Below are 15,436 nucleotides of genomic sequence, written 5' to 3'. Positions count from 1 at the left end.
TCTACTGCTCTGTGCTGTGCTATACTGCACTGGACTCTACTTTGATGTCCAAACTTGTGAAACATAGAAGTCTATGATTGATTCAGATTTGGTCCGGTCCGGACCAACCAAATTTGGTCTTGTTTGGGTGGCGGAGCTCATTAAAATAAGCCAGTGTGTAGAATAATACCCAAATATGCAATCTTCCAGTAAATATGTTTCTGTAAAATGTTCTGTGTAAATTGTTAAGAACAGTCCTTACGCATAGAGTTGTATGGTTTGTTGAACTTTGAAATCAATGGTTTTTGTTTGGCATACATTTTAAGTGAAAAATCTGAGTCTCAGCATAATTCCGTTACCTTGGAATTGCCCTACATTAACCTCACAGCCAAAGACAAGTAGATCCCTGACTGACTTTGATAATCACAAGAAGACAGACTTTCGACAAGACAAGTGGGAGTCTTTTGGCAATAGACTTTTAAACAGAGAAATTCCCCAGAACTAGCCTTGTCATCCCTACAATCACCATAATGTCTGTTGTTCTGTCTGTTTGCAGTGATGAATGTTTGTAGCATTAGGCCTACTAATCCTGCAATACTGTTTGAATTGGGTTTCCACCCAGACCACAGGGACCTATTTATTGCCTTGCTCAACCAGCCCTGTTCTCATCCCCCAGTAAAGAATTGATTCATTCCATAATCCAGACAAAAGCTACAAACACATAAAGCTGCTAGGCCTATGAATACAGGGTACCTAATCCGGCTAGTAGGAAAACAACCCCGTTTGAATAACATTTAGTGCAGAGCTGGAGCAACCAGGCCTTCAGTATTTTAACTGTAAATGAGGCCACATATGTTCTTTAATATAGTTCTCTACTACAGCATAATGATTTGTCCTGATGGCTGTTAAAAAGGTTAGCTGTGAAGTCAGTGAGTTAGGCTGTTGTTTTCTATCTATGAGATTATTATCAGTTATGAAAAACAAATAACAGACCTATAGTAGGTAGGGATGTGCATCTTTCCCTTTCAAGACGATTCGTACATATCACGGATCCCATACAATACGTTTTAGTTTGAAATGATTCGATGCAATCCGGTTTGATTAGACAAATGAATTGATGCGAATCAGTGCACTAACATTTGGTGAATAAACATACATTTCCCATTCTAAATTAAAATCTGCTGCTGATGGAACTCATGAGCTAGGCCTCTCTGAGCTGGGCCTCTCTGAGCTGGGCCTCTCTGAGCTGGGCCTCTCTGAGCTGGGCCTCTCTGAGCTGGGCCTCTCTGAGCTGGGCCTCTCTGAGCTGGGCCTCTCTGAGCTGGGCCTCTCTGAGCTGGATCGGTCTGAGCTGCTGTCTGATACAGGGGCTCAACTTTGATTTTAGAAGTGGGGGGGAACATAATTATTTTATATATTTTTGGTCGGATAAACACTCCAAGGGATACTAGTGGGCTTCTACCACCCCACTATTAGATTAGTAGGAGGCAATGTACGTTTTTATATTTCTCCACCCACTTTTGATCTGAAATCACCATCACCCACTAAAAATGGTTTGAGCTAGTAATGTATAAATATTTATCTTTACAAATTAGCCATGACATAGCCAATGAATATATATAGCACAACTTCTCCCGTTTCGACCATGCAGTGCCGCTTCGCTCGCAAAAGTGATGATGGCTGTCATCATTTTGAAATTATCAACTTGTCCCTGTATATCTAAAAATGACCATATACAGTGGTTGTATAAAGCAAAACTACCAAAACTATCGCTGATGGTGAACCTGATCAAAATAGGACATTTACTATTTTTTCAACAATTGTTTACAGACAGATTATTTCACTGTATCACAATTCCAGTGGGTCAGAAGTTTACATACACTAAGTTGACTGTGCCTTTAAACAGCTTAGAAAATTCCAGAAAATGATGTCATGGCTTTAGAAGCTTCTGATAGGCTAATTGACATCATTTGAGTCAATTGGAGGTGTACCTGTGGATGTATTTCTAGGCCTACCTTCAAACTCAGTGCCTCTCTGCTTGACATCACGGGAAAATCAAAAGAAATCAGCCAAGACCTCAGAAAATAAATTGTAGACCTCCACAAGTCTGGTTCATCCTTGGGAGCAATTTCCAAACGCCTGAAGGTACCACGTTCATCTGTACAAACAATAGTACGCAAGTATAAACACCATGGGACCATGCAGCAGTCACACCACTCAGGAAGGAGACGCATTCTGTCTCCTAGAGATGAACGTACTTTGGTGCGAAAAGTGCAAATCAATCCCAGAACAACAGCAAAGGACCTTGTGAAGATGCTGGAGGAAACAGGTACAAATGTATCTATATCCACAGTAAAACGAGTCCAATATCGACATAACCGGGAAAGGCCGCTCAGCAAGGAAGAAGCCACTGCTCCAAAACCGACATAAAAAAGCCAGACTACGGTTTGCAACTGCAGATAGCGATAAAGATCGTACTTTTTGGAGAAATGTCCTCTGGCCTGAAGAAACAAAAATAGAACTGTTTGGCCATAATGACCATCGTCATGTTTGGAGGAAAAAGGGATAGCCGAAGAACACCATCCCAACCGTGAAGCACGGGGGTGGCAGCATCATGCTGTGGGGGTGCTTTGCTGCAGGAGGGACTGGTGTACTTCACAAAATAGATGGCATCATGAGGAAGGAAAATGATGTGAATATATTGAAGCAACATCTCAAGACATCAGTCAGGAAGTTAAAGCTTGGTCGCAAATGGGTCTTCCAAATGGACAATGACCCCAAGCATACTTCCAAAGTTGTGGCAAAATGGTTTAAGGACAACAAAGTCAAGGTATTGGAGTGGCCATCACAAAGCCCTGATCTCAATCCTATAGAACATTTGTGGGCAGAACTGAAAAAGCGTGTGCGAGCAAGGAGGCCTACAAACCTGACTCAGTTACACCAGCTCTGTCAGGAGGAATGGGCCAGAATTCACCCAACTTATTGTGGGAAGCTTGTGGAAGGCTACCTGAAATGTTTGACCCAAGTTAAACAATTTAAAGGCAATGCTACCAAATACGAATTGAGTGTATGTAAACTTCTGATCCACTGGGAATGTGATGAAAGAAATAAAAGCTGAAATAAATAATTATCTTCTATTATTCTGACATTTCACATTCTTAAAATAAAGTGAGGATCCTAACTGACCTAAAACATAATTTTTACTAGGATTAAATGTCAGGGATTGTGAAAATCTGAGTTTAAATTTATTTGGCTAAGATGTATGTAAACCTCCGACCTCAATTGTAGGTCCAGCGGTTCTCATTTCAGCCTTGTAAAAACAGCCAGCTCATCTCCTTTCCAAGACCCCAACTTTCTTTTGGTTTTCCTATTGGAATAAGGTCACACCAATCATCATAATTGTATTAGCCAATCAGCAGCCTTTTCCCCAGGGACTTAGTGTAATACCCGACCAGGCAGGGCCTCAGGCAGTCTGTAGTTTCCATTCTGATGACCAACCTGTTTGCAAAAATCTTGATGTCTTGTTGTTTTGAGCTAAATAGTGTATGTTGTAAATATGTACCATTTGTGTTAAACTTGTTAGCTAGCTAGCTTGCATACTCCCGCTAGCGTTAGTTTTAGCATCCGGAATGCATTACTATTTAGCATGCTTATTAACCATTAGCATTTGTTAGCATTTGTCTGTGGTGCTAGGCTATTTTCGGTTGTAGATCACTCATGCTTATTATGTTGTTTTATAATGTGTAGTTATTTCTACATTGCTCTATTGTTCTTTGTGCATCTATCATCTGTTTGGGTCCACATAGCCTGTTTAGTTGTTGACATGCAAATAGGCATATTTTGCCCATACTGTGCTATAGCCTAAGTTCTCCTCTTTTCTTTACAGAACCACAATTAGTATCAGAGAGAGTGGTGTTGTATGTGTATGTGTGGATCTTCATTAAACCTTGAACTGGAACTACTGCTTCCTCGTGTTCTGAACGGACACCCTGTGGTGGCTGCTACCGGCCTAAAATCAAGCACCTACATTTTTTATCCCTTTTTATTGGTCCTTCAAATTCATAAACAACCCATATTTTTCAAGCCTCATGCTAAGTCATGATAACAAACACTAAACCGGACATAAGAGATACCACAGGGTACCAAGAACAACGGAACTGACTGTTGTCATCCAAGTATGAACAGTCAGAAACAGAGCACTGGGTATTGCTAGTGAGTAAAAGGACTAGGCTAGTTAAAATGATTTAGGCTATAAATAGCCTATAGGCCCAAGTAGTTTATAAACTGTTCATGAATTATCAGTTTATCAATTCGTCGGGGCATGGATTCTACAAGGTGTCGAAAGCGTTCCACAGGGATGCTGCCCATGTTGACTCCAATGCTTCCCACTGTTGTGTGAAGTTGGCTGATGTCCTTTGGGTGGTGGATCATTCTTGATACATATGGGAAACTGTTGAGCGTGAAAAACTCAGCAGTGTAGCAGTTCTTGACACAAACCTGTGCACCTGGCACCTACTACCATACACCGTTCAAAGGCAGTTAAATCTTTTGTCTTGCCCATTCACCCTCTGAATGGCACACATCCACAATCTATGTCTCAATTGTCTCAAGGCTTAAAAATCCTTCATCTACACTGATTGAAGTGGATTTAACAAGTGACATCAATAAGGGATCATAGCTTTCACCTGGATTCACCTGGTCAGTCTATGGCATGGAAAGAGCAGGTGTTCTTCATGTTTTGTACACTCAGTGTACATCCAGTTGATTCAAGGCTTTTTCCCTAGGAGTAGCCTATATGCCTGTGTAAACTACAGGTATGTCAAATATAGTAGACAATAGCATAGAGCACGTGTCAAACTCATTCCATGGAGGGCAGAGTGTCTGCAGCTTTTTCTCCTTGTACTTGATTGACGAATTAAGGTCACATTAGTATAGGAACTCCCCTCACCTGGTTGTCTAGGTCTTAATTGAAAGGAAAAACCAGCAGACACTAGGCCAGGGTTTCCCAAACTCTGTCCTTGGGACCCAAAGGGATGCACATTTTGGTTTTTGCCCTAGTACTATACAGCTGATTCAAATAATAAACTAATTATCAAGCTTTGATCATCTGAATCAGCTGTGTATTGTTAGGGCAAAAACCAAAACGTGCACCGAGTTTGGGAAATGCTGCACTAGGCCCTCCATGGAATGAGTTTCACACCCCTGGCATAGAGGAAAGAGGTAAATTAGCTATAAAATGAGTCTACAAAAAAAGCTTGTCAAAAGGTTATCAGTGATCTATTGCAATTATCCAAGTCAACCCACACTGCCAAGTACCTAAACGTTCCTTCTCTCCCCATTTTCTCTACCTCTCCCTCCCTCCCTATAATTCTCTCTCTCCTCTCTTTCTCTCTCAGTCACCTCTCAGAAGGTCATAATGACAATTAGCTAGATTCTAAACTCACATTCTTAATGTTCTAATAAGATCTTACGATATCGTTGGGTACAATTCCCTCCTGTCATTTCCTCATTAAGCATTGTGTAAATCTATTCTCAAATTCATTACTTGTTAAGACACCTAAACTTTACACCTCCTAGTTTCACCTTTAAATGACACCTCTGCTGTTCCTTTGATCGTGCTTATAGAACACAGATTTCCTCTGATGATATCTATCCCCTGCAGTCTCCATTAACTACAAGAGGCAGTCAATTTAGATTCAGGTGAGTTATGATGAAGAAACCAGAATTAGTCTTCTGCCAAGTCATAATTTACAACTGAAGCAGAGGCAGTCTGTTAGAGCAGATTCAGGTATTATTGAGGAATGGCTGAGAATATACCTGGAACTCACAACCCCCTATTACACTCCCACACAGACACATGATAAACAGTCACACACACACACACATAGGGTGATGACAACACACGTTTATACAGGAAAAGCCTGAAACCTTCAGACTCAGATTAGAGTATCATCTCATCGCCCCTCGTCTGGCTCTCTTTCCAAACCCCTGACCTGACCTGCCAGCAGCCACACAGCACAACACAGAGACTGGGGGTCCAGTTACTGCCTGTGGAACACAGACACTGGTATTCCTGAACATTAAGGGGGGGGGGGTAGTGGGGGGACAGCAAGCTGCATGGACAGGTGGTGTCACACACACAGACAGCTGGTAAAAGACGGATAGGATAACCTGAGACCAGTCGGGCTTTCTGTGAGGAGAGAACAGCGAGCAGGTCTGCCCTGCAGGGGTGAATAGTACAATACTAGCTAGCTGGGTGTGTTGTCCCCTGCCACAGCTGCTCTGCTAGATAGTGAAGTCAGCGCAATGGAACACCTGTATGTTAAAAGCCGTACTCTGATTTAATAGCCTAAATAGTGGGGTTTTAAACTAAGACTAGACAGACAATCACAGCTGTGGTTTGGTTCTCAAATAGACCCAAAATTAGTTGAGGGAAATATATTAAGTGAAAATTGGGCCATGGAAAATGTACAGTAGCAAAGACAGAGGATACAATCACACTAATTAATTAACCCCTTTTCATGGCAACCCATAGCCTAGACATCACACATAAGGCTTTGTCCCAATGACAAAAAGTAAGCCTGTACCATGGCAGTGAAAGCCCACACTATACATGTTATCATATAGATTTTTTCCCTTACTATAGGCCTACATGTCATTCAATATTAATGTTAAGGTGTCTCCATGAACTCATGAAACACTGAGCTGAGTAAAACCTGATATCCAGCTGATTATGAACACCTGAGAGGTAAAATTATCACATGATGTCGTCAGTCTCTGAGAAGAGAGAACATTTTTAAATAGACCCCAATGGACCTAATTGTCAGGGCAACCCAGCACTCCGCTCTCTGTTTCAACAATAATGTGTGATTGTTCTGAGAGAGGTGAGGTGGGATAATGAGTGAAATGATTTTTTAAAAGCCGCTGGAGATATTTTCTCAAGAAATGGAAAGACAAATTATGAAGAAGAGAAGAAAATAAATTACAAAAGGAAAATACTGGAGCTGGTCTAGACTACTTTGTGTGTGAACCATATCCTCTTTTTCAACAAACTAATAAGGAAAAAGAACATGACCTTGGCTCCCCAAAGAGCATCATCAGTGGTCTGATAGTTAAGGAGGAAAAAGTCTTACCGGGTACATCGTACCACTTTGCCCCGTTGACAATGCCATCCTCGAAAGTCTCGTCGGGGGTATCTGGGCACTTGGGCTCCCCGGTCCTCATGACGGGGTGGTTCTTGGCGTAGGTCAGCGCCAGGTGTTTAAACAGGTTGTCGTCCACAGAGCGGCTGTAGTAACCCTGCATCTTGTGGGAGGCTGAGTCATCAAAGGGGTAGCTGGCCACCACAGTGCCACCATGCAGGTTCCCTGACAGGACAAACCTGGAGGGACACAACAACAACACAATGTATCAGGAGGCAGGGGATATATAGTAGGCCTAGTATCTACAGTCTGTCTGTAGCCTACATCTTATGGTCAAGGGGAAGGGAAAGGGGGGAAACCTTTAACTGAGGCTGAGCTGAAGTACACACACGAGCACGCCCCCATTCACATCGACGGGGCTTTAGTGGAGCGGGTCGATAGCTTCAAGTTCTTGGTGTCCACATCACTAAGGACCTATCAAGGTCCAAACACACCAACACAGTCGTGTGGAGGGCACGGCAACGCCTATTCCCCCTCTGGAGGCTGAAAAGATTTGGCATGAGACCTCAGATCCTCAAAAAGTTCTACAGCTGCACCATCGAGAGCATCCTGACTGGTTGCGTCACCGCTTGGTATGGCAACTGCTCGGCATCCGACCGCAAGGCGCTACTGAGGGTAGTGCGCACGGCCCAGTACATCACTGGGGCCTAGCTCCTTGCCATCCAGGACCTCTAAACCAGGCGTTATCAGAGGAAGGCCCTAAAAATTGGCAAAGACTCCAGCCACCCTAGTCATAGACTGTTCTCTCTACTACCGCATGGCAAGCGGTACCGGAGTGCCAAGTCTAGGTCCAAAAGTCTCCTTAACAGCTTCTACCCCCAAGCCATAAGACTCCTGAACAGCTAATCAAATGGCTACCCAGACTATTTGCATTGACCACCTTATTTATTATAATTTTTTTGCACAGGCTCGATGTACACTCCTCACTGGACTCTAACCACACATTCACATATCCCACACTGACACTCTAACACACTGTAACATTCCTTCACACGCTCTGTTTATTATCTATGCATAGTCACTTTCCCCTACCTACATGTACATATTACCTCAACTAACCCATACCCCTGCACATTGAATCAGTACCAGTACCCCTTGTATATAGCCTCATTATTGTTATTTTATAGTGGTACTATTATTCCTTTAGTTAACAAATTTTTCTTACTTCCTTTATTTTATATATTTTTTTGCATTGTTGGTTAATGGCTCGTAAGTAAGCATTTCACGGTAAGGTCGACACCTGTTGTATTCGGCGCATGTGACAAATAAAATGTGATTTGATGTGGGCTATTGTGTTCCCATAGATATCACAGTGATTTAATAAAATTAACTATATGCAATAACAGGACATCATTAGATGTTTTTCAACAGCTGTTTGTTCAGTGACAGCTGGAAGAGGAGGTATAGTGTTTATTTTGACAGGTCTTTAGACAAAGGTGGCCGGCCTAAAGTTGTATGGCAGGCTACTTATGTTGGCCTATTGGAGTCTGATGTTGATCGAGGGCATTCCCAACTGTTAGCTGGCAACAGTAAATGGAGAGATCCTTCAGGGGGAGGGAGGGGGTATTTAGGGTCCATGAGGAGGTGCTTCAGAACAATAGGAACAATGATAGATGCAGGCTGCCAGTAAAGTCCTTGGTTGCAGCAGTTATCATTTGCAGTAAGGGATGTCTGTGTAGCCCAGGGTTCTGGAGTGTCGCAGGCACTTCATATTTTTACAACCTGGAAGATGAGGTGTGTGGCGTGTTGAATGTAGGTAATTAGTGAAGTGATCAATTATCTCAGTTGGTCAGGTGTGGTGCCTATGTCTGAACAAAATGATGCAGTACCTGGGCCACTCCAGGAAACGGATTGCCTACCCATGGTGTAGCCCATACATTTGAGCCCCATCTCACCATCTGCATTTGGTTATAAACAATGTAAACTAAACAAACACACATCATGGTGTATGTAGGTCTATGTAAATAGATCAGAGAAAGAAATACTTACCTTTTCTCCAGGATCCATTTAATGACAGCTGTAACCTCGGGAATATCCTCTTGTTGGACGTTGATGTTGTCAAACTGGTCAGGAAAACTTCGGTTGAGGTCCATTCCCCTGGCGTTGGAACGACCCCCCGCGTCGCCACTGCAGTCCCCCTCTCTGGACCTCTCGAACCCGTCTGGGTTCATACTGGGCATAATGTAAATATCCGTGCTCGTCACCAACTCCGTGATACGCGGGTCCTCTCCATACCTCGTCAATAGGTAGTCCACAAGGTACACCAATACTTGCCTCGAGATAGTTTCGTCCCCGTGCATGTTCCCCACGTATTTACATTTGGGTTTTCCCGGTACGTCAGCGTTGGGGTCCTTTGTGATTCGCATAACCCACAACTCCCTGCCCTGCACGGACTGGCCTATACTGGACAGGTTGGCAATGTGAGGGTATTTCAGGGCCATGAACTTCAGTAGCCGGGTCATTTCCACATAATTGTAGTATTTTGTATAGTCTTCTACCTCCTCTTTCGCGGCGGTGTTGCTTCTGACAAGCCTCGCCTCGCCGACGCTCAGAGCCGTGATGGGGACAACAACAAAAAGGAGGAAGACGAAAAGTGAGACGCATAGTTTCGACGCTGAATGTCGATGCTCCCGCAAATATGTTGCCATGTTTCCGACTCTCCTACCTCTTCAACATCCACTCTTGTGAAATAAAAAGGTAAACGATGAGGACAAAGCTATCTAGCTAACCCAGACTGTATGCATCCAACTTCCCGTTACGCTTTCATAGGGGCGGGGCTTTGGTTGATGTCACTCTCCTTGAGGAGGAGCCTCTTTTTAAAGTGTTTTGCAGAATATATTATTTGAGAATACAGTACAGTATTTTAGTTCTGTACATTGATATCTGTCAATATTAGCCAGTATTGTAATATAAAAAATGCATTGCAATGCATTGTATAAATATTCATGGAGCGTGGTAGGTTGTACATTGCCTTTGTTGTCTCAATATTTCCATAGTCTCAATTTCCCAAACATATTCCTCATACAGAATAGGCTATTAACTACCAAATTGCATTGGATAAGCCTGACAGTTACCATGCATTTAGGCACGATTTGTCCTATAATGCTCAATATTTCAGATGGAGAATGGTACTGAATTGAGACAGACTGTTTTTTTTAGTGTTGCCTGAGAGGGGCAGTGTTGGATAAACTCTTCATGACATCTCAATAGAGCTTGGTTAAATTGAAACATTTTACTTTACACAAAGTATTTCATTTCACTCATGATTGAAGCTTTGTATTTTATTTTGCATTATGGCTAAAATAGTTTAGATTTCTGGGGTTTGTATTTGTGTGCTATAGGGTGTAATATAGTTTGCTTTTGGTATGAAGGTCCACTTAGTAGACGCTTAATATTAATATTTCCTATATTTCTTATAACCAAGGGTGGAAATGGTTTGTTCAAGGAGATGGGACTACTGAGAACTGCTGAGAAAATATACTAGTAGAGAGTAGAGAGAAAAAACTGTTAAAACAAGTAAAGACAATTGACCCCAGAGCAGGTTAATAGCAGACTTTTGTATCGCTGTTTATTTTTGTTGCTCATTCTTTCTTTATTGATCACTGTGGCTGTGAATTCCCCGTGACAACACTGAGAACAGCATCAAAGCCTGAGTCGTACCACCCGAGACCCTTCTCTCCGCTCACTGTGGGGCGTATCCCTCACTTTTCTTTTCTTTCTTATTCTCTCGTTTTCTCGATTTTCTTCTTTCGGCGATGGAACAAAACAAAAGTGCTGTAAACATCTTTGTCGCTGTGGAGCACCAGAAGCGTCAGGAGCCGTTGGTCTTAGAGGTCTGACAGGACTACTGGCCAAGCTTGGAATGATAGGGTGGAGGAAGGATAAGAGGAGGAGGAGGGAGAGGAGGAAGAGGAGGAGGGGTGAAAAAGGGAGGAGGCCGTGGAAGCTCTCACTGCTGGATGCGGCGCAGAGACTGGACCTGGAAGGTCTGAGCGTGGGAGACCCAGCTAAAGGGGGAGAGGGAGAGAGGGAGAAAATATCCACAAACAAGCCCCAGCCCTTAGTCTAGGCACCTGTAGATCAGAAAGAGTTGGCCTCTACAGTACATGTTAGTCATCTTTATAATATCCAGGGACACCATATAATAGCTATTTTTTTTCTAATTTTTCACCATAGTGTCCTTTTAACACATTTGGCAAAGAGAGGTCAGTAAGGTCACAGGACACTCATTTACAGTGCATTTTAATGTATTCAGACCCCTTGACTTTTTCCACATTTTGTCGATGAAATTCCCTGCGGCACCGGAGTCCACTAGAGCTGTAGAGACAACACCTGACGGACAGCCAGCCAGTGAAATGGTTACCAGAAAGGGTTTGGCGGAAAACGATGATGATGGAATACTCACGCCTACCCTGTGAGACGGAAGATCACGTGGTCGCCCCTCTGCCCTAGTGGACTCCAGGTTGGGACGCACCAGACACCGATGAAGCTGGTGCCCCTCCTGGCCGCAATAGGGACAAAGCCACAGCAGTCTCTGGCGACGCCGCTCTGCCTGGGAGTGGTGTGTGGCCCCTACCTCCATGGGTTCAGGCTCTGTTTCAGGACAGCCAAAGGAGGGAGGCGAGTGGTGGGCACCAGCGCTCCCGAAGAAGGTTATCCAGACGGATCACGATGAGTGCGTCCAAGGATAGGTTGTCATCCCGATACGCCAACTCCGTCGGTGACCTCATCGCGCAGTCCTCACCGGAAGAGAGTGCGAAATGCCGGCTCATTCCAGCCACTGGAGGCTGCCACAGACCGAAAGGTGAGGGCGTACTCTGCAGCAGTCTGGGCACCCTGCTGCAGTTGGGGAAGTTGCTCACCTCCCTCTCTGCCCTCTGGAGGATGGTCAAAGATCGCCCTGAACAGAGCCATCAACCTCTCATAGGAACCCAGCTCCTCCTCCAACGCCGTCTGGTCAGCAGGGAACTGACTGTGGCAACCTTGGACCTCTCGGTGGTGGGGGCTCCCATCTGATGGGCGAAATAGAGGGAGAACTGGAGTAGGAAGCCACAACATTTCGATGGAGTACCGTCATACTTCTCTGGAAGGGACAGTAGGGCATCGCTGACCTGGATGGACGGCTGGGTAGGCTGGGGGACTGGCTCACTGTGACGACCCGTGGTAGGAGGCCCTCTGATAGGGGTATGGGGAGCCTCGCTGGTGGTGTCGAGGCGGTGGAGAATGTGGAGAACCTCCTCCATGGCCATACCCAGTTGCGCCAGCTGGTCGTGGTGTTGGTGGAGTAGATGATCCTGTTCCTGGATCTTCTGGAAGATGGTTTTCTCCTCTGCTGCTTCCATATTGTGAGGCAGTATTCTGTCACATATACGCAGGGAGTCAGGAAGCAGGTGCAGAAGGAGAGTTGAATAACAATGATGCAAGGCAAATGAACAAAACAGGGGATGCGTACTGAACATGAAAACAAACCAATACTGCCTGATGACTAAGGCTACTGAGGGCTGAATAAAGGGAAGGTAATCAAGGTGATGATGAAGTCCAGGTGTGCGTAATGATGGGGAGCAGGTGTGCGTAATGATGGGGAGCAGGTGTGTGTAATAATGGTTGCCAGGGCCATTAGTTAGTAGACCGGCGACGTCGAGCGCTGGAGAGAGGGAGCAGGAGTAGGCGTGACACTATCAAGGATAGCTACTTGTATCTGTTAAATGTAATAATGTCAGTGTCAATAACAGTAAGTAGAGCTAGAGACATGGACTGAGGCCAGAACCCAGGCTTCTGTTCCAATATTGGGCCTCTGTTCCAATATCGGTACAAGCTTACTATGTGAGTGAAGCAATGTATTAGGCATTCTAAGTGGAATGCTAGAATGGATATTGGAACATAGCCCATAGAGGAGAGTGCCTGTCTGGCCTAGCCTGGCAGGAACAGGAAGTGGGCTTCAGGTAGTTATAGTCCTGCATGCCTCCTGAACAGGGATTACAAAATATAGCCTATGTCAAAAAATTTTCCTGTAAACATTTAATTGTCTCTGCTTCAAAACCACAAACAAAAAAAAGTGGGCAAGCATACAAAATAAACTTCACTGTCACAAGCAAGTGTGTTGACTCAATCTCTTCTGTTTAGGTCATGAAAGCAACAGCATGGACAGAGACCTAACGCTTTGAATCAGGAACTTCCTTAAATCTCCACATAACCCAGGATGTAGTCTACAAGGTGTTGATCAATGCAAAGATCCTCTAGCAGAGCAGAGCAGAACCGGCTGTGGCCAGCACCAGCCTTTCCTCCAGTCCAGCGCTGCCAGGGGGAGGAATGTGTTTGCTGTGGCCTGATGCCACCTGCCGCTCAGGCAGTGCTCCCAGATTGTCCTCAGCACAGAGCCAGACAGCAGGCAGGCACTAGGCCTCTGGAGGGTTGCCATGACTGGGTGGGCGCTGGAACCTAATAGAAGTAGGAAAATCAACTCTCTTCCTCACAGAGACAAACAAGGTCAAGTCACTCTGCCACCTTTACACAGACACAATTCAGCATGCAAATGCATGCTAGTAAGCATAGTTGCACACACGCATATGCACACACACACACACACACACACACACACACACACACACACACACACACACACACACACACACACACACACACACACACACACACACACACACACACACACACACACACACACACACACACACTCACACACTAATTCACAGGAGACAAACATCACAAACAACAAGACCAGCTCTTTTATGTGAATGTGTGAGGCCTACCAGCCTCAGGTTAGAAATGCTGCTGTGTGCAGATTATATCAGACAGCACGATGTGGGCAAGATACAACACAGCCGATTCAGCATTTACATAATGAAACGACACACACACACACACAGGCAGCAGCAGAGACCGCTAACTTGGCTGCTTGAGATTTGGCCAACTACAGGACGTGGCTTTAATACAGCAATCTTCAGAAGGTATTTGACACAGAGGCAGTGAGAGGATGAGGTGGGGGAGAAAAGGAAAAGAGGAAACAAGTCAAATCAAATCAAATCAAATCAAATTGTATTGGCCACATGCGCCGAATACAACAGGTGCAGACATTACAGTGAAATGCTTACTTACAGCCCTTAACAAACAGTGCATTTATTTTTAATAAAAAAGTAAAATAAAACAACAACAAAAAAGTGTTGAGAAAAAAAGAGCAGAAGTAAAATAAAATAACAGTAGGGAGGCTATATATACAGGGGGGTACCGGTGCAGAGTCAATGTGCGGGGGCACCGGCTAGTTGAGGTAGTTGAAGTAATATATACATGTGGGTAGAGTTAAAGTGTCCGTCCATCCATCCACCCATCCATCCATCCATCCATCCTCAGTGAGTGGCTGTAATCACTTACCATGCACCAGATAAAAAAGTAATCTCCAGTAAGGTGGCTGTTTAATCCACACACATCAGGGTTGAATCTGTGCTTGTTAGGCTAGTTCTCACTGCGAGAGGAAAGGTATCAGAAAGCACTGAGTAAGCCCTTACTAACACAGTACTGAGTCAGCCTCGGACAAGCCAGAATACAAGCCAGAGTGGTACATGCAGCTGTTAAACAGCCTCTCAAATGGCTGCATCACTGTGACTGCCTGGCCTGCAGATTGATTCTGGGTTCTTTGGTTTTGGTTGACTGGTAAAGAGTTTAGATATAAAACCACAAGACAGTTTGGTGGGTTATTTTAAATCTATTTGATGCTACGCTTTATGGCAGTAGCATAACATATATTTCTACATTTTTCCCATCTGAATGGAGTTCTCATAGTATTTTGCTTGAGTCATGGTAGGGGAAATATTACTAAACATGTTGAACTGCCTGTTAAATGGCAGGGTGTGTGTCAGCACCAGTCTAGTTGTGCTAAGCTGACAGCTGTGGTAAAACAGATCAACAGGGCAGTGTCCCATGTGAGCCTGTTTTAGAGAGTACTTTAGGGGTGGTTCCCAAGGGCTTGGTCCCATATGGTTACACCAGCAGGGTGCAACAGGCCCAGGCTGTCTCCGACAGTGACTCTATGGACACTGGCTAATAACCTCAGCATGAAAAAGACTGTATAGTGTGCATTGTAACAATGCTCCTAATATTAGTTACGTTATACTGACTTTTTCGTGTTTAACAAAATTGGCCCGGGAGCACCTGTGATGTGTAACATATGACAACATGTCATATTAGACTATATCTGAGAGCAAACATACTCCAGAGATAGGCTAGAGGTCCTGTCATGAGCT

At 44.3% G+C, this 15,436-nt stretch overlaps 1 protein-coding gene across 2 annotated transcripts in view; it reads right to left on the bottom strand.

The window, feature by feature from the left end:
• LOC311101637 (carboxypeptidase D-like) overlaps positions 1-9,940 on the bottom strand; it is a 36,353-nt gene extending 26,413 nt beyond the window's left edge. The window contains exons 1-2 of one of the 2 annotated variants that reach the window (XM_084142773.1): positions 9,171-9,940; positions 7,113-7,360 (exon numbers count right to left, since the gene is read on the bottom strand). In XM_084142773.1, the coding sequence (XP_083998899.1) occupies positions 7,113-7,360; positions 9,171-9,829 (907 nt within the window). In that variant the 5' untranslated portion in view covers positions 9,830-9,940. The remainder of the gene's footprint in view (positions 1-7,112; positions 7,361-9,170) is intronic. The other variant, XM_084142772.1, reaches the window with a different exon arrangement.
• Positions 9,941-15,436: the final 5,496 nt, after the last annotated feature.

The sequence above is a fragment of the Coregonus lavaretus genome, assembly GCF_964263955.1.
Source record: "Coregonus lavaretus genome assembly, chromosome: 26".
Classification (NCBI taxonomy): domain Eukaryota; kingdom Metazoa; phylum Chordata; class Actinopteri; order Salmoniformes; family Salmonidae; genus Coregonus; species Coregonus lavaretus.
This window is presented reverse-complemented; position numbering and strand designations above follow the sequence as displayed.